General features: G+C 44.2%; 2 protein-coding genes across 5 annotated transcripts in view; one reads left to right on the forward strand and one right to left on the reverse strand.

Annotated features, from left to right (window-relative positions):
• The window catches only part of SH3BP5 (SH3 domain binding protein 5), a 51,766-nt gene extending 37,193 nt beyond the window's left edge, over window positions 1-14,573 (forward strand). The window contains exons 5-9 of the mRNA XM_069007437.1: window positions 2,818-2,948; window positions 6,824-6,866; window positions 8,768-8,987; window positions 12,162-12,422; window positions 13,109-14,573. Of these exons, the coding sequence (XP_068863538.1) occupies window positions 2,818-2,948; window positions 6,824-6,866; window positions 8,768-8,987; window positions 12,162-12,422; window positions 13,109-13,290 (837 nt within the window). The 3' untranslated portion in view covers window positions 13,291-14,573. The remainder of the gene's footprint in view (window positions 1-2,817; window positions 2,949-6,823; window positions 6,867-8,767; window positions 8,988-12,161; window positions 12,423-13,108) is intronic.
• Window positions 14,574-15,665: 1,092 nt separating this feature from the next.
• The window catches only part of CAPN7 (calpain 7), a 33,214-nt gene continuing 27,191 nt past the window's right edge, over window positions 15,666-21,688 (reverse strand). For all 4 annotated transcript variants that reach the window (XM_069007436.1, XM_069007432.1, XM_069007433.1 and 1 more), the window contains 3 exons: window positions 20,623-20,753; window positions 19,358-19,450; window positions 15,666-19,277 (listed from right to left, as the gene is read on the reverse strand). In XM_069007436.1, the coding sequence (XP_068863537.1) occupies window positions 19,133-19,277; window positions 19,358-19,450; window positions 20,623-20,753 (369 nt within the window). In that variant the 3' untranslated portion in view covers window positions 15,666-19,132. The remainder of the gene's footprint in view (window positions 19,278-19,357; window positions 19,451-20,622; window positions 20,754-21,688) is intronic.

The raw sequence follows: 21,688 nt of genomic DNA on the forward strand, positions 1-21,688 counted from the left end.
AGTTACACACTAAGCAGTACAGAATCTAAAAAATATAAAAGTTAAAACCTAAGGCATCACTACAAGGCAAGGTGGGTGGTAGAAGCACTTGGATTAGACAAACCAGCTTATTTGGTAACTGTGACCAAGAGCTTGTTTACAAGTCCATCTGACACTGCAGTTTTTTCACCAAATGTATTATTAGTGCTAATAAAAAGTACTTCTTTCCTTCACAAGCCTATCTGTCTTTTCCTAAACCTTCTCCCAGGTATTATCCTGAGCCTTGGACGTGCACCTTGAGCTGCTGTCCTAGGGAAAGGGGACAGGCTGTCTCTGCAGAGGTGTGTGGACAATGTGAGCATGGTGACAGAAAGCCCATAGGGAAACAAGGGTGTGGGTGGGGGAGAGAGATTTTCTTACACCACTATTTTCTCAAAAGGGTGAAGTATATAGCCTTTTTCCCGCCTTTCTTGCTGGAAAAGGTAATGAACATGGGTATATATAGCTGGCAGCAAATTCCACATTTTGTCAGGTATTTTGAGGCATTTGCAATCTTTCATCCTCAAAGCCCAGTTCTGCAGGGTTCAGAATTTCTGTGATGTTTGATATGAAACATTTGAAAAATCAGCACGATACTGGACACCTAACCTGCTTACAACCCTGCTGCTGGTCGTTCTTACCACGTGATTTATCCCAGATATCAAAATTCATGCTAATTTTGCCCCAGGAATGGATGCAAGAGACTGACATGTAATTGAGCATTGGGAAATTCCGGTTGTTCCATTATTTTGTAGCTTACGGTGTTTTTAAATTGCAGTTTCCTTGCCACTCTAGAAAGAATATGAACCACCTTCTGTGCAGTCTTTGGAGATTGCAGTTTAATTTAGGAGACTTCCATGTTAAAACCAGCCTTGTCTGACACGTTTCACTAAGGAAAGTCGTTGCACCAACTGGCTTTAAAACAGTTGCTTGAGATAAGAGGCTGCAGTTTATTTTTGAGGATTCAGGAGAGGGTATGTTATGAGCCTGATAGATTTTTTTTTCCCCCTTTCTTTAAAAATGGATGCCTTATATGGATGAGAAAGTTGAGGGGTCTTGGAGTTGAGTATATTATTTTATATCTGATCAAAAGATGCTTTGAAAATCTTTATTTCTCATAGTTTAAAGTTCTGTAGCAATTCCTTTCCTTAATAATGAGTGGTGTGTGCAGATGAGCAAGAAGTGGCCTCCAGGTGTGGCAGCAAGAGCTACGAGATGATGCTGATGGAGTTTGGCTTTGGCAGTTTCACACATTCATTTAGGCATCAGAAAGGGCAACATGAGAGTTTTCCTGAGAGGAGCAGCGCTCCAAGCAAGTCAGAGTTTACCATCTCTTTTCCCTGTTCAGTTCAGCCTGAGGGCTAGGAGGGCTAGCACACTTTTTCCAAAACCTAGAGCTGTGAGTGAGGTTATTTAAAATCAAGATATCTTGAATATTCTCTCTGCATCTGAGAGCTCAGATGCACAGTCTGGTGGTGGGAGCCAGTTGGAGCAAATCTGCTTGAAGTTGCGGAGTAGTTGGTGTCACAGCTGAGGCATTTCAAAATCCAGTACTGGAGAAAATGAAGTCCTGCCATTTTTTGTATAAATACCTTCTTAGCTGCAAGAAAGGAAGCTTAAAAAGATCACCTGCTTTCCCCTCAATAGCTAGACCAACAAAGAGGTGTCACCACTTTTGTGACTTTAAATAAATTAGTCACCTCCCTGTCTGGATCTTGACTGCTAGTGCACTAAATAAAACACATTTTCTGACACCTCTGACATTGTAAATTTGGACATTAAAAGTACCCTGGATAGAGCTACTGGCAAAGCTTGGCTATGGGATACCAACAGTGCAGCTAATGGAGAGACATTTACTTTTCCTGTTCCAATGCTTGACAACCCTTTCAGTGAAGAAATGTTTCCTTATATCCAATCTAAACCTCCCCTGGAGCAACTTGAAGTCCTTTTCTCTTTCCTGTAGCTTGTTACCTGGGGGAAGAGGCCAAGCCCCACCTGGTTATACCCTCCTTGTACATGTAGAGAGCAATAAGGTCTCTCTGAGCCTCCTTTTCTCCAGGCTAAACAACCCCAGCTCCCTCAGCTAATCTTTATCAGACTTGTGTTCAAGATATCTTGATACATGAGGATAGTGGGCTGGTCATCAGCATAGCTTTCCTTGTCTGGGTAGTGGGGGTGTCAGCTCAGGGCTTGAACCTTTGCATTTTCAGTGTTGAAACTGTGATTTCAGGCATGTCAGCTGTTTTAAGAGAAGAGCCATCTCAGACACACAGTCTTCTAGTGACTTCTAGTGATTCAGGCCAAACTGTATTTGAGTCCTCCCTCTGCTGTGGTTGGCGTTCAGCCCTTTCCAGAGTGATGGGGCGGTAGCTGGGAGCTGACCAACCTGCCAGCTCTGTGCTGGGGAAGTCAAGTTCCTGGGAGAGAAGCAGGGGCAAGCATAAACATTGCTCTTGAATGTAGTTGGGTGACTTCTGCTAGTGTTGCTCCTCTTGTGAATATCCAACTGGGTTAAAGAATGGATGATCCCAAAAGCTGAGGGTCTGCTGAACTTCCTGTAAGAGGGATTATGTGAAAACCTGTAACACCTCTCATAATTACAGTGTTTGAAGACCTGACATGTTGCTGTTCTTTTTGGGAAAGACTTCTAAGCAGGTTCACTGAAAGTAATTTTTTTCTATGCCCTCACTTTCCTGACATGAGGTGATTGGAGAGATTATAAAGTTGCTGTTAATTGAAATTATAAGAAGCAGATCATTGTGTCTTGCTGCTCAACCTGTTCTTTTCCCCCTCTTGAAGGTCATGGAGGCAGAACAGACCAAAACCAGAAGTGAGTTGGTTCACAAGGAGACTGCAGCCAAATACAATGCTGCCATGGGAAGGATGAAACAACTGGAGAAGAAGCTGAAAAGAGCCATCAATAAATCAAAGTATGTTTTATGTTTGGAGAGGAGTTTAGTGGTGAAAACTGTGTGGGGGAAATACCTGTTCCATGGGGTTTTTGAACTTGCAAAAGGGTATTGCTCTTTGGGTTCCTCTCTGTGTGTAGCAGCCTCACAGCACAATTGGTACTGCTATTTGTCCTTGTTGTTCTTCTAAGTGTCTTTTGAAACACCTGGCTTGATAGACTGGTGAACTACATGGGATAAGAAACCTTTTCTGAGGAGCATCTTGGTCTTGTTCTAGTGCACTGAACTCCTTGGTGGCATGTGACTTGAGCAGGCTCATGGGATCCACACAGGTGCTGTCTGCAGAGCTGTGTGTGTAGATGTTTCACAGCCTGGGATTGTTAACAGTTCTTATTTTTAGTTAGGAGAGCAACAAAGCAAGTGACGGAAAGCTGAAAGGCGCAAGACTGCACGGGTGTAGCGTGCTGTACATGAGGCTTGTTTACTTCCTGACACTGCCAAGGCAAAGCTGTGTGAGAGCCATTCTTGGGAAGGAAACACCCTTCAGAAGGCATAGCTAAGCAGCTCGTGTCATTAATAATTGTCTCTGCATTTGCTGTGCAGTTTGGCTCTGTTGCAGAGAAGTGAAACAGCTTTTTTTTTCCGAACCTGTGTGAAATTTGGCCCTGTTTACAACCAATTCTTAATCCTCTTTGTATTTCACAGATATTTTTAAAAAAAATATTTCCAGACTGTGGCTTGTCTAAACAATCTGCTTGCTGTATTTAGAGTTTAATCCCCTCCATCTAAAAATGACTTTTTGGTGAGATCAGTCAACTAGAAATCTATTTTGATTGGGGTTTGCTCAATTCAAGAAAGGATTAGCACTTCTCAAGCAAGATCCAGGCATGTTTGCCGAAACAGTGTAGTGGTGTGACTTCCTAGAAGGAGCGGCATGCTGTTTGTCTAGCACTGTGCAGGGGCTGTGAAAACCATCGTCAGATCACCAAATGACAGATTCCTGTGGATAAGGGCAATATCTTAGAACAGTTTTGGCTGCTAGGAGTTCCTTCCTTGCAATAAGATTTAAAATAAAGACCATGATTAAATTGTCAGTACATAGCTTTCTATAATGATGGTGTGGAGCCTGGCGTCCCAGCTGCCTCTTGTGTGATGTGCCTCAGAGTTTTCATTTCCTTGCTGGAACTACCCTCAGAGGGGTGTCTCGTGTCATTCTCCTCGGGCCAAGCTGGTTTTCACTTCTGTGGAAGGATCCCAGTATATTCCTTTGTCTCACAGCAGGGCTGACTGCAGCATAAACCATCTAGGTAGGGTGTTTTGGAGTTCCTTTAATAAAGGGTGTACAGAAATGCCACTTCTAACCTAGTATTAACATGAAAGATGCCTGGTGGCACAAATAGTTGCGGATGTCTTTGAAGTCATGCTACATAGGGATGTTGGAAAGGTCAGTCATTTCCCAGCATTGCAATTTTCACATAAAGGAAAATTGCAACTGAACTGAAAACATCAGTGCTGTCAAGTGGCTACAGAAGCTGGGAAATGAGGCTGCTGAATTTGTGGCTGTTTGTATTGTAGGGTGTAGCTGGCCTCTAGCTGCTTTTCAGGAAGGATTTAACACCAGCATCCTGCTCTGACCTTTTCCCTGGGTGGTGTGGGAGCACTGGCTGTAACACTTAGGCCTTTCTGGCCTTTTGTTCATCTTCTCTTTAAACTCTTGGATGGACGTGCTGAATGAGTTGCTCTCTTTTGGGCAGAAAATGATTTGCATTTGCTCCTTGCTTCAGCTGGGATTAAGATGCTTAAAGCATTACTATTTTGAAAGCAAGACTGGGGCATCCTGGAGGAAAGTCATTTAGATGATTTACCGTGTCAAGTTGATGATCGAAGGATTATTGGATAGTTTCGTTTTGGTTTTGCTTTTAATTTAGTTTCTGGGTGCTTACTTGCTTGTAAGCTGTGAAAATGCATACGGCTGCACGTTCTTAACAGTCACTAGATCTTCTGGCTCAGTGCCTCTGAGCTGTAGGATAATGAACTTGCCTGTGTTAGCTGGTTTTTGGAAGTCACTTTCTGCTCTGGCGACTTGGGCAAAGTGCCTTTCACTCTTCCTGTCATCGACTTCAAAAGCACTTTGTGCAGTGCCCTGGGCTCAGCTGGCCAGTGATGTAGGATTGCATCTGTGGGCGATTCTCCCGCCCTGCTGAGTTACAGATCAGCCCTCAGTGGCTACAGGGCCATGGATGTGAGGGAATGAAGTGACCCTAGGACATGGGAGTCCCTCCCCTGCCAGTGCCCTGGTTCCTGCTGGCATCAGGTGCCCAGCTGTGTGTGAGCCATCAGTGAGCAGGAGTGTTTATGTGTGAGGCTCTTGGTCTCCTTTTGGTGGCTGAGGTGGGGTTTTCCTTGCCTGTTGCACGTAAGCTTTCCTGCCCGTATGTGCATGTGTAGGTATTTGTGTATACACACATATCCATTTATGTGTTGTTTTTCACACCATGCAAACACACGTGTGCTTGTTGCTGATAGAGAGGGGACTTTTCCCAAGGCTTGTGGAAGCTGGTGGGAGGTTAGGACTCAAGCCTGGTTGTTCCCTCCCAGCTGGCACCAGGGTAAGGAAGGTTGAGAATTGGGTCATTTGAGGTGAGTGGGTTTCAATGCTTTCCCTGTGCATGTTTCCCTGCAACACCATTCTGTCACTATTTGTGTGCTCCCATTGCTTTGGGGTACGGCTGTAGGAGTCCTTTATCTGTTGAATCCAAATTCTCCACTGCAGTGTTTTATCCTGCCTGGCAGGTGCATCTGTGTAGCCTTGGGCAGGGTTATGTCCCAGTAAGGGAAGGCAGAGGTGCATTTTGGCTGGATCATTGTCCCTGGAAGCATGGAGACTTGGCTGTGCACTCCTGATGATGGTGGGAGGGTGCTTAAGAATATCAGAGCTGGAAATTACCTACTCTAATGGAAACACAACTCAGTTATTTTGTGTGTGACTGTGTAGTGACTTCAACCCTTCAAAGAATATAGGATTAGAAAGCCACAGCTTCACACTCCTGAAGTCCAAAATGCAGCTGCAGTAGGGCTTACAGCTCAGAAGAGCCTTGCTGTCAGGGTAGAAACACAACAAGGGTAGTTCACATTCTATTTCATGTAAAACCATATCCACTTGTTTATCTCTCCCCTACTTTCCAAGAGAGCTTCTGAGAGGGGAGAAGGGTAGTGAGCCCTGCTGAAATAACAGAGCTTTTCTTTTTTTAGTCCTGCTCAGTGTTGTATCAGATGATACTGGCTTGTGGGCTTCAAAACTTTGAGCATGGAAAGTGGTTTCAAGGCTTTGTACTGCACCTCTTGTACCCCTGTCCTCTTGCAACCTTATAAGCAAGTTTAGGGAAGTGCCTGGTGGCCACTGTTGGGAAATGCTGTGCCCTTCCTTGTATGTGGTGCTCTGAGCTCCCTTCACACCCTGTCCTTCACTGAAAAACCCAAGAACTGCCCTTCTACCCCCCACACCTGAACACGGAGCAGGTTCACCCTCTATGGGAATTTACATGTGCTGTGGGCTCAGAAATCAGCTGAGTAGAGAGAGGATGCCTGTGCCTGAAGCTGGATGTTACATTTAAATATCTTGCAGAATCTAGGCCTGGAGGAATTATGCTGTCAACTCCAAAAACTGGAATTTTGCAATCTGTATTTAGGTCAAAAGACCCATGAGAAATAGATGCATTAGAGAGTAAGAGACACTGAGAACATGTGTAGGTGTTCCATCATCTGAATAGTGGTCTCTTGGGATTGCAGTGGTACACAAAATAGCTGTGTTAATGCTACAAAGAGAGCAACTCCCATGCCAGTACACTGCATTCAGTCCCAGTGATTGTAAACAACTGTTCTTTGTTTTTCCACAGACCTTATTTTGAACTCAAGGCAAAGTACTATGTCCAACTAGAGGTAAGTATGTAATTCAGATCCATCTGAAACTCTTTACTGCTTACAGTAAATACTGAAATTGCATCTAAAGTGCTCTGAAAACTGCGTTGTGTTTCTATACAAAGCCAATTCAAAACCTCTTGAGCAATTTGCTAAGCACATTTTAAAGATAAAAGACTAAGAGAGTCTTTGTTTCCTTGTGTGAAATATGAGTGTTTGAACTCTGTCAGAACCAAAAGAGTACAGTTTGACTATCTTTGTTTCTTGTAGTTTAATGTATCTGGGATTTATTTGTTTGTTGTGGGTTTCATTTTTTTTCCCCTCTGTATTTTGTGCTTCAGACTGTTTAGCTGTGCTTGGGGTGCTCTTTTATGTTCACTGGTTGGATCAATTAACAGAAGAAGTAACCTGCTTGCAGTGCTCAAACATCACACAGATGTGAATTTCTGATTTGGGGTTTGGCATAAGAGGGTTTTGGGATTTGATTGGGTAGGCTTCCAGGGCTTTTTGGCATCTCTGTGCTGCATTCTATGTGGTGCAATGATGTCTGGCCAGTGCTTGGGCATAGCAAATGCCTTGCAGGGCACAGTGGCCCTGGGGTGGGCATGGCAGTTCTGTGTGGGATGGTAATCCCTGCTATTACAGCCAGTCTTGGAGCTGTGAGGGCAGAGTAGCCCTACAAATTCAGATGCAAGAATCACTCTCTACCTGAGTGACTTTTGTTGCATGTGGCCCCCAAAACCAGGAGCCTGGCTTCTCGGAGTTGCAGGGTGGTGGCCGGTACTGTTGTTGTGTGGGATGTGCTCAGGGTTTACATGGAGCATGTTGCCTTGGACTGCTGGCCATGGGTGCAGGAAGGCTCCAGTGGGGTGCTGGGTCGGTAGGAGCCTAGCTAGAAAAGTGTTCCCATTCCTTGTCTGAGGTACAAGGCACATCCCACAACAGTTTTGAGAGTCCTTCCCTGGGCTGCCTGAGATTCAGCAGCATTTTGTAAGCCTCAGAGAGTCTGGTGTGCATCTTTTTCCTTGCCAGGATACAGGCTTGGGTGCCCTCTCCTACTCTGCCTTGCCTGCCTGCAGCTGCTGCTCCATCAGGCTGAACCCTTGCCTGCCCTGGGCTGGATGCCAGCCCAATAATCCCATCTGCCTAGAAGCATCTTTTGAAAAATTCCCTTTTTTCCATGGGCTCACTGTTTGTGAGCCTGTTGCTTCTCCATGGCAGCTGCTCAGTGCCTTCCTGAAGCAAGGTGATTGTGTAAACTGTATGGAAAAAGACAGCACAGATTGCTTCTAATGCACATTAAAAACCAGCATTGAGACAGCCACAGACACACAATCAGTGTTTCCCCTTTGGGAAATAGGATGTACAACACTTTTGCCCTTGCTGTAGGGTGGTGTTTGTGCCTGGGAACACAGGAACTGCTGTGTTACAGCTGTCAGGGTTTGAGGTTTGCTGCTGTCTGCTCTGCAGATCTGGTGAGCAGAAGTGATGGGTTTGGTGCTCAGCAGAGAGTGGGGCTTAGCCCCCTCAGGGGTTACCCCCAGCCCTGCTGTGCCCTGCAAACCTTGGGGTGGTTCTGGGGTAAGCAGTGACATAGTTGAGAGTGCATTCCTGTTAAGGAGAGATCCTGCATGTTCACATGTTAACAGGGCCTCTGCTCTGTGCTCAGCCAGGGGCCATGGCCACACTCCAGAGGCAGTCCCAGTCCCTGGCTCCTGTGGCTGGCCTTGCTGTTGTCTCCTTCACAAGTGCCACTGCTTGTGCCAGGGTGCTTCTGAATTCTGAACTCTGCCATCCCCCAGATACCAGCCCTGGTTTGTGCTTGCCTGTCCAGAGGCAGGGCACCTGGACACATAACAGGGAGCTGTGTGCTGTGCCTTGTGTGTAGTGAAAGTCCATCTAATACCTGTCTCCCTTGTTAGCAACTGAAGAAAACAGTGGATGACCTGCAGGCCAAACTGGCCCTGGCAAAGGGAGAGTATAAGACTGCCTTGAAAAATCTGGAGATGATCTCAGATGAGATTCATGAGAGGAGAAGGTCCACTGCCATGGGGCCCCGAGGATGTGGCGTGGGTGCCGAGGGGAGCAATACCTCTGTGGAAGACCTGTCAGCAAGTAAACCGGAGTCAGACACCGTCTCCAGTGAGTACAGAGCACTGTTGTGCTTGGGAATATCCCGTGGGCATCGTAAGGAATGCTGACGTTAGGGTTGCTCTGTGTATTCTGCAGTTTTGAAATTTGCTGGCTGTTGTGAGACTGTGGCTAAGTTATGACGCTTCTTGTTATTGCAGGAGTTGATTACATTCTTTAATAGCCAATTTTCAAGGGAAAGGGTAATGAGTTAAAGTGCATCAGCCATTCCCTTAACATCTCTGTAGTTTTTTGTACAGTGCTGTGTGTAAGGAGCGAAATTAATGCACTTCAAAGCGTGTGTCTCATTTTAAGCCAGTGCTGCTGCTGGCAGTGACTTGCCTGGAGTGGTCACAGGCTGTTGCAGATCATTCAGCCAGCCTGGGAGCAGACTTTTTGGATCAAATGTTGTCTTCCAGTGCTCGGCCTGTGGCAGAGGGAACTCAAGTTGTGGCTACAGTAGTACAGAAAGGTGTGATGCTCACATGGAAGCGTGTAAGGATAAGCTCCTTGGTGCTGCAGAGTCTTTTGACAAGATGTGATTTCAGCAGAGCATGTGTGCTGTGAACAAGGAAGTGAAGAAGCAGCAATATGCTGGTGCAGTGTGCTGAGGGGCTCTGTAGGAGATATTGGTGACAGCAACAACCTCCAAGCAAGCAAGGGAACCTCTGCTTTCTGGGGGCACATGGAGACCTTGTGTTGCAAGGTCTGTTACATGGCGAGTTTGGATTTGTCCTGGCTGTGGGTGAAAGTGGATAGATGGGCATTGCATGTGGCCTACTTTTGCCTCCTTCTTGGACACTTTTTCCCCTTCTTGATGCAGAAAGTCTTCTTGCTGCCCAGTCCCAAAAATTCCAGTTTAATTTGTATTTCAGCTTCATTTTTGCAGGGAAAAGTCTAGGTCAGGATTGCAGGAGTTCACAATTGCACAACCCTGGTGCCCAAAGGCAGAAGATGCAATTTCCCCATAGACACCAGTGTGTACTGGCATTGAGGCCTTGTAGCTCCGTGGTACAGGCTTGTGTGAGCCATGGGAGCTGGGAAGCAGCCCTGGGCTGGCTTCCACCCTCTGCAGTGGCAGGAGTTTCTGCACGATGTGTTGGTGCTCTCTCACTCAGTACTGTGCAGTTGGGACCTGAGTTGCAGCAGCGAGTGCTGTGTCTGGACAGCTGATGCAGCCAGCTTTTGGTGTGGCTGCTTATCTTCTGCCACCCTGAATTCCTGAGGTTGAGCCTTTCTGAGCTAGGCTGTAATTGCCTCTCTTGCATACCCACAAGTCCCCCTCCTCAGGCAGAAGGCCTCCTGAAAGCCTTAGATATAACTGACTTTGAGGGTATCTTGTGCTGAAGGAGTTCAGGGGCCTGGGATATAGGGGCAGAAAGAGCCAGGAAAGTTAATACTAATTAATATTAGTTGCTGGCTCCCCTGGCTGCTGCTGAGGCTGCAGACAAGGACCAGCAGTGTGGGCTCATCCCTCTCTTTGAATTGCCCAGTCTGACATGGGTGGAAAGACATCAGCTTGTGTCTGGTGCCATCACAGAACTGGGTTATGACAAGGCAAGACTAGCAGCCTGCCAGACTTAATAGCTAAAATAGCTTGGATTAAACTCTCATTGTAACATGGGGGGAGGTTTCCACCAAGGTCCTTTTATATCTTGATTTCTGTCTGCCGGAGTTGGATAAAACACCTCATCATCAGCAAGAGTTTCTTGGCCCTTGCAGATGCTCCTGTGTGTTAGGGTGAATTTAGATGGTGAAAAGGAAGCTGCAGCTTAAGCTGTGCTGCTTGTAGACTGCCTGATGTCAGTGCTTCTTGCCAAGCAGAGGACTCTAATTAGAAACATCATTTTTACCAAACCTTTTATTACTTTTGCCCCCTGCAAAGTTACCTGTACTGCTCACCATATATTGATGAAATGCAGCAAGTGAGAAGAAAGGCCCCGCTGCAGTCGTGGATTTGACTTCATTAAAAACAAAACAACAAAACCCAAACCACAAGAAAAGCTGTCTCTGAGCGTGAAGTGCCCTGGAGGGGGCTCAGGAAGGTGGATAATGTTGTTATCCATTTTATGTTTGAAGCCTTTTAGGTCAGTTTTGCAACGTGTAAGTGCAGTTCTGCAATCTGCAAGTCCAGCAGAAGGAGGCTGAACATCTCTGCCATAATCATGTCAGTAGCTGCCTCTGTTGGCACCTTCGTGTCCAGGTGGTACCTGTGAGCCCCAGGCTGCCAAGGTGACAGAAGAACTTCTTTGAAGCTTCTCCTTTGAGCCATTTTGTTAATGCTGCTGCTTTGTTCCTGCTGCTCTTCCAAGGCATTTCTGAGCCTCGCTAACAATGACAGGAATTGCAAGGAGGAGGAATTGAAGATAACCTCAGGTCACTGTGGATGTCTTGCTGTGTCTTGGACTTCTTCAGGCCAGTGTGATTCCAGCACACACTTGTGTGGTGTAGAGGCTGATGCGTGTAGAGAACCTTCTGATCCCAGTGGGACTGCTTGTGTGCAGAAGTCTTTGGTCCTCAGCCTGCAATGTGCCTCTGAAGTGTGTTGAATTTCAGCAAAATCTACACCCTTGTGTTGCACAAAATGAAGCCTTTAATGGGTTTCTCCTCTGGTTGTTCATAAGGACCCTGCAGCTTAATCTAGACAGACAGTTTGGAGTGGGTTTGCTTTAATTAGAATTCAGATCTGAGCAAACACAAGCAGGGAAAAGAATATATGTTGGGGTTTTTTTTAAATTTGGTGTTGTTTGGTGATCCTCATTCAAAAAGAGATCTTGGGACCTGTGTCCCAAGATTAGCGCTTTAAATAACCAGGAGGCTGTGCTGGGATCAAGGTAGTGCTGGGGAAGGCAGACACAGGGAATTAGGGCTCTAACCTAAGTTGTCTTCTGAAGACCACGAGTGAACAAGGCCAGCAGGGCTAGTAGAAATCGAAGAGCTTCTTGGCATGAGGAGCAGTAGCTACTGCAGAGCTGCCCTTGCATGGCCTGGCCGGCAGGTGTGCTGCTCCTCAGGGCAGAACCAGGCTAAGGCTTTGCACAGGGGGCAGAAAACCAGAGTGGGCAGGCCATGGGTTAGCACTGTGTCTGTGTATGGAAGATGAAAACCTGAAAAACTGCCTTTGCCTGGGAAGGTGCAGGAGAGGGGGGTTGAATTACTAACTGGAATATTCTTTGAACATTGCAGTGGCTTCAGAGGTGTTTGAGGATGATAATGGCAGCAGCTTTGTGTCTGAAGAAGATTCAGAAACTCAGTCAGTGTCCAGCTTCAGCTCCGGTCCTACGAGTCCCTGTGACGTGCCAACTCAGTTTCCTCCTGCGACACGACCTGGAAGCCTGGATCTGCCCAGCCCTGTCTCCCTCTCTGAGTTTGGGATAATCTTCCCTGTCCTTGGCCCCCGGAGCGAATGCAGTGGGGCCTCCTCCCCGGAATGTGAAGCTGAGAGAGGTATGCACAGCTGGATTCGCTCTGGGCCAGTGTTTTTCAGCTTCATAAAGAGAGCAGGAAAACCTTCCCAGATCCCCTAGGCATATGCCAGGGAAATGCTCTGACCTGTTGGCCACTTCTTTGGGGAAGGCAATTGTGGAAGGCCATTGTGGAAGGCCCTGTGTCTCAAAGTTAACACCAATGTCTGTAATGTATTAAGTATTGTTCTCCTGGCTGGGAACGTTCCCCAGTTCTGTCTTAGTTTGAGATTTCTCATTAAATAAGTGATCAGTGGGATTCTCATGGTACATTTATTTGGAGGAAAATCTGAGTTTATTTATTTAAATTACTGTCCTGCTTTTTGAAAAACTTGCTTTCCAGGGGGAAAAAAAACCCCAAATCCCCACAAAAAATAACATGCCAAAAGGAGCTTCTTGCAGGCTCTGCCAGCCCTGGCTGACTAACTCAAACTAGAGGATTACCACTGCCCCTTGTCTGCTCCATGCTAAGGCTGTTCTCACTAATTTGCTGGTGCAATGCACAAGACAATCACAGCTTGGAAGGCCGACTTGGTTTTGTTAAAGCATCTTGCTCCTGCTCCTGTGATTTCTGTGCTTTGGCAAAGGAAGCTGCAGAGGCACCTGCTTGAAGCTTAACTTGTAGAATGAAATCCGGGTTTAACATCCAGTTTAATCCTTTCTTTGCAGGGGATAGGGCAGAAGGGGCTGAGAACAAGACAAGCGACAGAGTGAACAAGAATAGGAGCAGCACCAGGAGCAGCTCCACTGAAGGGCTGGCTCTGGATAACCGAATGAAGCAGCTCTCCCTTCAGTGCATGAAAATCAAAGAGGGAATATGCGCGGGCAGGAAAGCTGCCCAGATTGGCTGAGTCCTTCTCGTGCCCCGTCCTGATTAATGGGAGTCTAAATATTTATACATGAACTTCTAAGTGTTTGAAGAACGTTGTGCCAATAATATATGCCAAATCTTAAGCGTTTACTTTGAGAATTTACAAATGCACTAAGAAGTTTAATTGATGTGGAGGCTGAAGTTTTTATTCAGTAAATCCTTTGTAGGCCGGACGAGTTATCAAATGTTTAAGCTGTGCTCATATTTCACAGACTTTGTAAATTGTTTTGTAGCAGCCTGGCTGAAGCAATAACTAGTAATGTTCCCGTGTAAATTCATGCCAGTCGGGGGTCTGAAATTCAAGCCAGACATTTGCAGGGAGCGGTTTGGCTTCGGTTTTGTAGAATGAAATGCTGTTTAGATACAACTGATCTCTTGAGTACAAGTGGCATAATCTTTAAACATCTGTATTTGTCTGTATTATGCCGAAACTGTAGAAATATTTTGTATACAGGAAGACTGTTGCATGTGTGGGGTCTGAAAGCCTTCACTCTTCCCTTGGTGCTCACAGAAAGGATAAAATGAGTCATGCCTCTAAAAGCCTACAAAACAGACAGATGACAGGAAGGGGATGGTAATGCCCAGCCGTGGGAGGCCCTTTCTAGACACCTTCCCGAGTCTGGCTTGGACTCTGCAGGTGATTCCAGTGACCAAAAAGAGTTGATTGGCCCCTTGCCCTTCTGCTCCCCTGAGAAGTGAAGTATTATTTTTCAGCACTTTAAGTGTTACTTCTTTTGGTTGTTTTTTTTTCCTCAAAAATGGGAGTCATAGATGTTTTCAGGACGACTATGATAAGGGGTTTGCCCTTGAAATGTGCATGAAGAAAAGGAATTGCCAGTGTAGATTGACAATGTGTTCTTAAGCTTCTCTGTAGGTTGTACTGTGTGGGGGTTTATAACTGTTAAAGGGACTTGGGATTTTAGTATGCCCTAGACAAAGTGTTCAATAAAACTAGAAAGGGCACGGGGCATGTTTTGCCAGCAGCTGTTAGGCAGTAGTAGTGTCTGATAATTATGCTAATAAGTGGTAGTAAAAATCCTAGGACTCTTCAGTTTTGGTGACTAAACATTTCTGAAAGCACCATTTTATCTAAAATGTCAGTTTATATTGTTAATTTGATGGGAATTTTAGTATTGCCCAAAGTATTTTCTATTCTATGTTTTTGCAGTCCTGTTGTATTTCATCCCTGCCACAGCTTGTGTATCTATTCTCAAAGTTAATGTAAAATTCTTCACACTACAGTAAACATTTTTGTTTTCCACATTCTGAGTCTGTGTAAGTGAAGTTTATCTCAAGTGCTAGGAACCAAATCTTCTCCCACAGCAAGTTTAGTCTCCAAATATCCACTTCTAGCTGAAGACTGCAGGCTGGGGTCACATTGGTGTTAGAATCCACTGCAGTATGTGGGCAACTGGTGCCTCTTTCCAGCTTCCCAAATCCCTGCATACATGGTTCACTTTTTATTCTGAACTGTGCCACACGATCAGAGCTTTAGCCAGGTTCTCCAAAACTCCCTTAGGGTGCAGGAGGAGGAAGGTATTCTGTTACATTAGACCTCTGTACCTCTGCTGAAATTGGCTGTAAAGCTGTGCAGAATTGGAGGCAAAGAATCCTGTTTTCATAAAAAAAATAGATTTATCACATTATAGCTGTTAAGCTGTAACTGTGTTAGACATTTATGTTTACATTTTCTGAAGACCTTAAGGCTGAAATCTTTCACTGCCAACAGTTCCCACGCCCAGAAAATGCTTAGGAAAGAAATCTGTGGTTCCAACTTCTGATGTGATCATCACTTGGGGAAAAGCTGGGATAGACAGTATTAAATATGAAAAGCAGTACAGAAGTGCCACATTGTATTAAGTGTTTTTACTTAAACTTTCATAGTTGAGCTGTTGTCTGTGCTGCATTCAGTTACAAAAACTAGCAGCAGTCTGTGTGGTTGAATCTCATTTTTGAAGACCTCCCAGTCAACACCTGTTACATTTTCCTGGGTTTGTTGAATGGTTGTTTTGGTGGTGATTTTTTTTTTTTTAACCTCTCTTCCTATCAAATTTCTTCTCATTGTGCCTGTTCTGACTGGAAACCCAAACTTCCCACACTTGGGCACAAAGAATTAATTTTGTGTGTGTGCTGCCTTGCATATGTCCTGATTGGGTTCAGCTCCCAGCGGGATAAAACCATTGATCTGGAAGTTTGAAAGGGCCTTGAACCCCCTCTGCCCTTCCTTTTATTCCACCCTTCTGCAAGAGCTGCTGAAAGATCATGCTGCAGCCTTCCTCCTTTGGTGAGCCCCAGACGTGGAAGGTAAATCACCCCTCAAATGTGCAAGGAAACAGGCAGAACTGTGTGTCTTAATAAGTTAATGGAAAACTCATTTTATTTTAAAATTCATAAAAGCCATAATTATAAATATGACAGACTTAAATGAACGTACGGTGCTATGGAGTACAAGCAAATGAACAAGCTTTCTCCAGTTACTTTTTACTTAAGCTCTTCATGGATTCTGAAGTGTAACATGATGGTAGCTGCCTTCATGGGTATAAAAATAAGCCTCTGGTGTATCAAAGTATACATGATTGCTTCAGCTGCCCTGACATGAGAATGTATAAAGCAAGTGTTAACCTAGGAGTTCTACTTCTCTTTGGTATTATCAAACAATTTCAGTGTCCTTTTAGACGAAATGATGAAAACCTCTACTATATGTACACAAACCTAATTCTAAATAGGTGGCTGTCAAAGGCTGCAGAGATTGTGTGGTTAAGTGCATAATTACTATACAAAATAGTTAGATGAAGCTTGCAGCAGGAGACGAGGACTGAACTCAGACTCAGAGTCTGGGGCAGCTGGGATAGAAACTGTTGCTACCATTCAGCCATGGTACTACATCTCACTGAATCTTTGAGAACTGAGGGAGCGGGTCAACCAGGGGCTAACCTGTGTCTTCCTAACAGAACAAACTATGTTCTCTGTCATATGGCTCAAAAAATGCTGAACACTACAAAGAAAAGCTTAACTTAGTGGCCTGAGGTCATGTTAAAATCTAAGGATCAGTTCCCTTTGCAATAATTTTTCCAGATTTATTTGTGGAAAAAATATAAAAGTATATATTTGACAGATAGTATTAAAGCAAATCATAAATGCTTATATCAACATTTCTTCTTAAGAAAAAAATGCAAGAAAACATTGTTGTAAAAGTAATTTGCCATAACCAGAATCTCTAGACTACAATTTATATGGATATTTTGTAGTACCTCTTAAATACTCCACCTGAGTGTTCACACCTATATCTGAAGGGAATTGCACAGTGATGGCATTCTAGTAGCCTATGCAGGTGCAATATTTGAATAGAATTTGTTTTATATATGCAAGATTTTGAGCATAAGTCCTGTGCATCAATGGGGATAAGCCAAATCCACTGACTGTTTTGAATGTGTAAGAAATATTGGTGTATCCTGGTGGGGACAGGATCCTTTGTCCTTAGTGCCTTTGCCTGGCATTAGGAAAGTGAGTACATTTCTTACTTTTAGTTCAGTTCAGTTTAAGTTCAGCACAGTATGGAAGCTGAGCCCTATGCTCGTTTCATGCAGCATAAGCTTTGGCACTAACTTGTGCTCAGGGGGAAAAAGAAAGAAAAACTCCTTCCTGCCGAGTAGAAACCAACTACTGAAGAACAACAACAGATTTTCCTGTAGGCAAGTCTACCAGCTTGATCTCAAACAGCAGAGAATGTGCAAGAACTTGGTGCTGAAAGCTGGCACTTCTGGCATCTGCCTTTTGTACTGCCAAAAAGAGAACGCAGTTGAGACTTCCTCACTGCCTCTGACTTTAGAGGTGATAAGGTACATGGAGGACTCCACTGCTACTCTGGTTTAGCCTCAGCTAAAAACTTAACAGAAACTTGTAGGGAAAATGGGAGTTGAATGAAATTTTCATTTTGTAGGGATGAAGCAGTCCTTGGCACATACTCCAAAAGCCAAGCATAATCACAAAGAACCTAATCTGTTGTTTTTCTCAGCTTGTGCCCATGCTGTTCTCTCTATTGCTTTATTGCAATAATCATCAGAAACTTCCCTGCATAAGAAGGTAAGTCACTCTGGGACAAACTTGTCACAAATTCCCTAGCCCAGATGGTCTCTGAGAGAACTGCAGTCAGCATGGCATGTGTTTTCAAAGGCATGAGCTATCGCTGCCCTTTCAGTGCTAGACACTTGTTATGCAGCTGTCTGATGAAGGAAATGAAACAAAAGGTTCTTGGACTTTCTGGAGAGGACTAATAGCAGACTTCTGTGGGAATAATTTTAGCCCACAGCTATTTCTGGTGCTCCTGTAGAATGTGTGCTCAGTTTCCCAATGGCCACGTGACACCTGTGCTGAAAAGCAAGACTTAAATGCTACCTTTTTCCTTGGAAAACTGCCAAACCAGGTTGAATGGCAGCAAAATTCCCAAGGCTGTTTTAAAAATACTCTCTCCCCCAACTGTCAAATATTGTAAATTTTGTAAAAATAACAAAATTTAATCAATTTCAGGAACTGTGAAGCAACTGGCATTAAATAAAAACTTATCATCTTGAATCCTCCTCAGATACAATGTATGTAGATCTAGAGGAAGAGCACATAAGAGAGGCTTCTTAAAAAAAACTTGTTCTGCATTAATCCCACCTCCACTATTTTTTTAAGAACTCTGACCTGCTTCTATTGATGACACTGGCCATGTGCTCATTCATTCACTGGCTTCAACTTACAAGGAAAAGAGTATCTTTTCAAAGATGTCTTGTATAATGGAATCAGCAAGTGCATTCCTTGCAGCCGTGGTGTATTGGGGGAGAGGTTTAAATGATCATTCCCTACAGGATACATACTTATAAAAGTGATGAAAATAAAACATTTCTTTGCTGAGTTGCTGATGGTGGGCAGTTCCCCATCTCCCTGCACCAGCAACTGAGACCACTCTCAGTAGATACAGAGAATCTTGCAGGGGATGTTTAGATGAAAACCTTTCATAGCTACTCAAGGAACTGTACTGCACTGCCTGGACACTACTGCTGGATAACCTCCTGTCCTTCCTGCTCCTCGGGATCAGCCTAGGTCTGGCAGCTGGCAGGAAGAAAGCCATAGAACCTCATGCTGTATTATGTACTAAATTCATACAGATATGAAGCAACAGCTCTCAAAGTACATGTAACATGAGCAAAGCCATTGCTCTGCTTTCAGAAGCAGCTGAAGCTGGAACCTTCCTTTTCCTTTAGTCCTAGGTAGATATTGCAGATAAGCTGACACGTGGAATACGACCGGCTCAGCAGTAGTACATTTACATTTAGGTGTGAGAACCAGTTCAGTGCTGAAAACATTTTAGATAGCAGCACAAATATGTAGTAAAAGCTATTTGGTCCTGAGACTGAATAAGGAGAATACACAAGAATATTTTTTTCTTATATGTTTACTTTAAGAATAGAATCTTTAGCCCATATACCCTGTATGTTGGGAGGAGGGAATTTCAATGTTATTTTTTTCTTGTAACGCACTAGACTTTGATTCAAAGTATGGAAAAACTGCAATAAATTGAGTTCTGCTGGTTCATCTGAATATATGCATTTTAGCCTATGCCCAAGCCTGTTGAACAGTGCTCACTCCTGGACCATAGCAGCAAACCTGCAGCTAACTCCCTGCCACAATTAACTGGCAATCTGTGATTCCATGCTTTTGGCTATAACTCAGGATGTAATTTTCTTTTGTGCATGTGTAGTAAGGGTTCCTCACCTGTTCTCAGGCTGTTGGACAGATCAAAACCATCTCTTTAAACAGCACTGGACAGTTCTGTCTCCTCACTGCAGCTGTGACACCTTAAGAGGAGTAGTACTGTTAAAATCTAAGAAAAAAGGGCCCTCTTGTTGAGGCAGGAATGTGGTGGGGATAATGTTGTAAACTCCAGCAAATGTGTTCTCCACCTCCAAGTAGCAAAATCCACACCTATGGCAAAGAAAACTACCTGTTAGAAATGGGATCTGAAGTGTGTTTCAAACCTCTGTACAGACTTCATTACGTGTTACCTGTAGTCACCACTGCTTTTTTTCTGAAAGCCATAGGAACCAGGATCTCCCACTGTCGAGACGGTGACGAGTTCAAAACCAACGCTGTACTGCCTGCAAGTGACATGACAGACTTGCTTTAGATATTTGGGTCATCAGGATTACCAGGAAGAGGGCTAGTTATTAAAAACTATACAGTATAACTGAAAGACATCTGGAAGTTTTGTCACATTTGTGATAGAAATGTTAAGTCAAATTTACCATGACATGAATGTAGAATTTGGAGGAAGACAGAACTCAATTCGGGTTTAAACTAGACTGTAGGGAAAATGTCTTCTAGAAGCCTACCTGTGCACTCAAGCAGAATTCAAGTAGTTAAGCTTGTGACACACTCGTGCCATATGGGACAGATCCTGGGGTGTGATCTGATTGCTATCAGAGGACTCAGTGTCAGTGATCTCAGCAGAATTTCTCACGTTGCAATACAACTTGGGACACTTCGTCTGCTCCTGTTAATGCCTGTGACCAGCACCACTGCCCCTGTCATTCAAACTACCCAAATATGATGTGCAAGTGCAGAAAAAAATGCATACAAAAAACTGCTCAATTAATGGAACTATACATCCACACCTCTGCCTTCATTTCATGAGGAGTGTCCTCAAAGAGGGGAGGAGAGATAGAAAAGTTCTGCCATTTTGTGGAGCCCACTTTGCAAAGGGCAAATAGCTTTGCAAAGGATTAACACTTGACTGCAGATCAGGAGATGCTGCTATTCAGAAGTGCTGGATACTGGTATTTTGAGGTAATCATTAATTGTGTCAAAGGAATTTGGCCTGCATAAGTCTACTTTATAGGACATTGACATCCAGCACTTCTCCTGGCCTGCTAGTGGCAGAGTAAATGCACTTTCAGATTGAGAGCCTGTAAGGGTTTAGCATCCTGCATATTAGCTCTACTACAAAATAAAAGGAATTATTGTCATAATTAGTTTTAAGAAGCAAAGTCCTTTATACCTTCTTCCACAGCTCTGCTCAGACCCAAAACTAAAGAGAAAGGAAGGCAACTGCTTTTCTTATAGGTCAAGGATTTCCCACAGTAGTTAACGTGTAGGCTTAAAACACTATTGATGGTAAAGATAGAAACATAAATAGTACTAAATCTGTGTCAACACCTTGTCCTCTGGATTTTTCATGAGCTTCCCACCCTCCCCAAAGGGATACTGACAAAGCTTCATCTTTGGCATGCAATGCCTTCACTGTATTGACGGACAAGTACTCTCTACAAACCTTGGGCCCCGTAGTTCAATTAGCAGTGGTCCATTCTTGTCTAGCTGGAATTGATAGATGGGGTTATTTTTGTAGGTGTCTCTGAAGTTTCCACATCCTCCAGCACTGTGACCTTTCCACTGTCCATTAACCTGAAAGAAGTCAAAAGTACAGAAAACAAATCCTAAATATTTGTATTGTTTATATATATATATATATACAAACAAGACTAGAGGGTCCTCTCACTTTAGAGGTTACTTTAGTAACCTCTCCTAATTTTTAAAGTGAAGTGAAAGATTGTGTTGAGCATTCACAAAGTGTTGTGCAGTTCCCTACCCCCTTGATCAAAGCCTTACATCCCTTAGACATGTACTGTATTTTTCCAGCTTACATTAAACAAGCAAGGAGTGACTGTTTCTGACTATGACAAACTGAGCTAACAAAAGACCCACATTCCCATCTATCCCACACATATTAGACTACACAGGTTAGTTTTTTTTCCTCAGACACTCCTCCATTGGCTTAAATGAGGAACAGCACTGATACAGGCAGTACAATACTAATAGTGTTGTATCCTTTACTTTTAAAGATCTCTGCCTCCAGCCCTGTCCATCACCTCTATGCACTCTGAGAACCAGCACTGCAGCGACAAGATAACAGTAAGGACAGATCCTGCAAGGACAAAGACACACAAGAGGAAAAATGCTGCTCAGACTTTGAGAAACAGACCATCTGTTTCCAAGTTCCTCCTGCTAGTCATTAAACTGAAAGGTTAGACTTGTAAGGCATGCCAGGCATTCCCACAGATTTATAGCTGAGATCCATCTCTCCTGTTACTTCCCTCCTGTCTCTGTCAAATCAGCAAGGGGCAGCATTTTCCCTTGTGATTTAATTTCTTCACGCAGTGCCCAAACCCCTCAGACATGGTAAGTGTGGAAGCAAGGGGGATTTCTTCTCCTACCATGCTGCTACCCAGGAATCTGAAACTGCTGTGTGCTGTTGAGCTTTCTAGCCCTTTTCCACTTCTGCTGCACTTAACTTCAGGAATCACATTAGGGCTTGGTGAGTTCCAGAGGTGACCACTTGA

The sequence above is a fragment of the Aphelocoma coerulescens genome, chromosome 2, assembly GCF_041296385.1.
Source record: "Aphelocoma coerulescens isolate FSJ_1873_10779 chromosome 2, UR_Acoe_1.0, whole genome shotgun sequence".
Classification (NCBI taxonomy): Eukaryota; Metazoa; Chordata; class Aves; order Passeriformes; family Corvidae; genus Aphelocoma; species Aphelocoma coerulescens.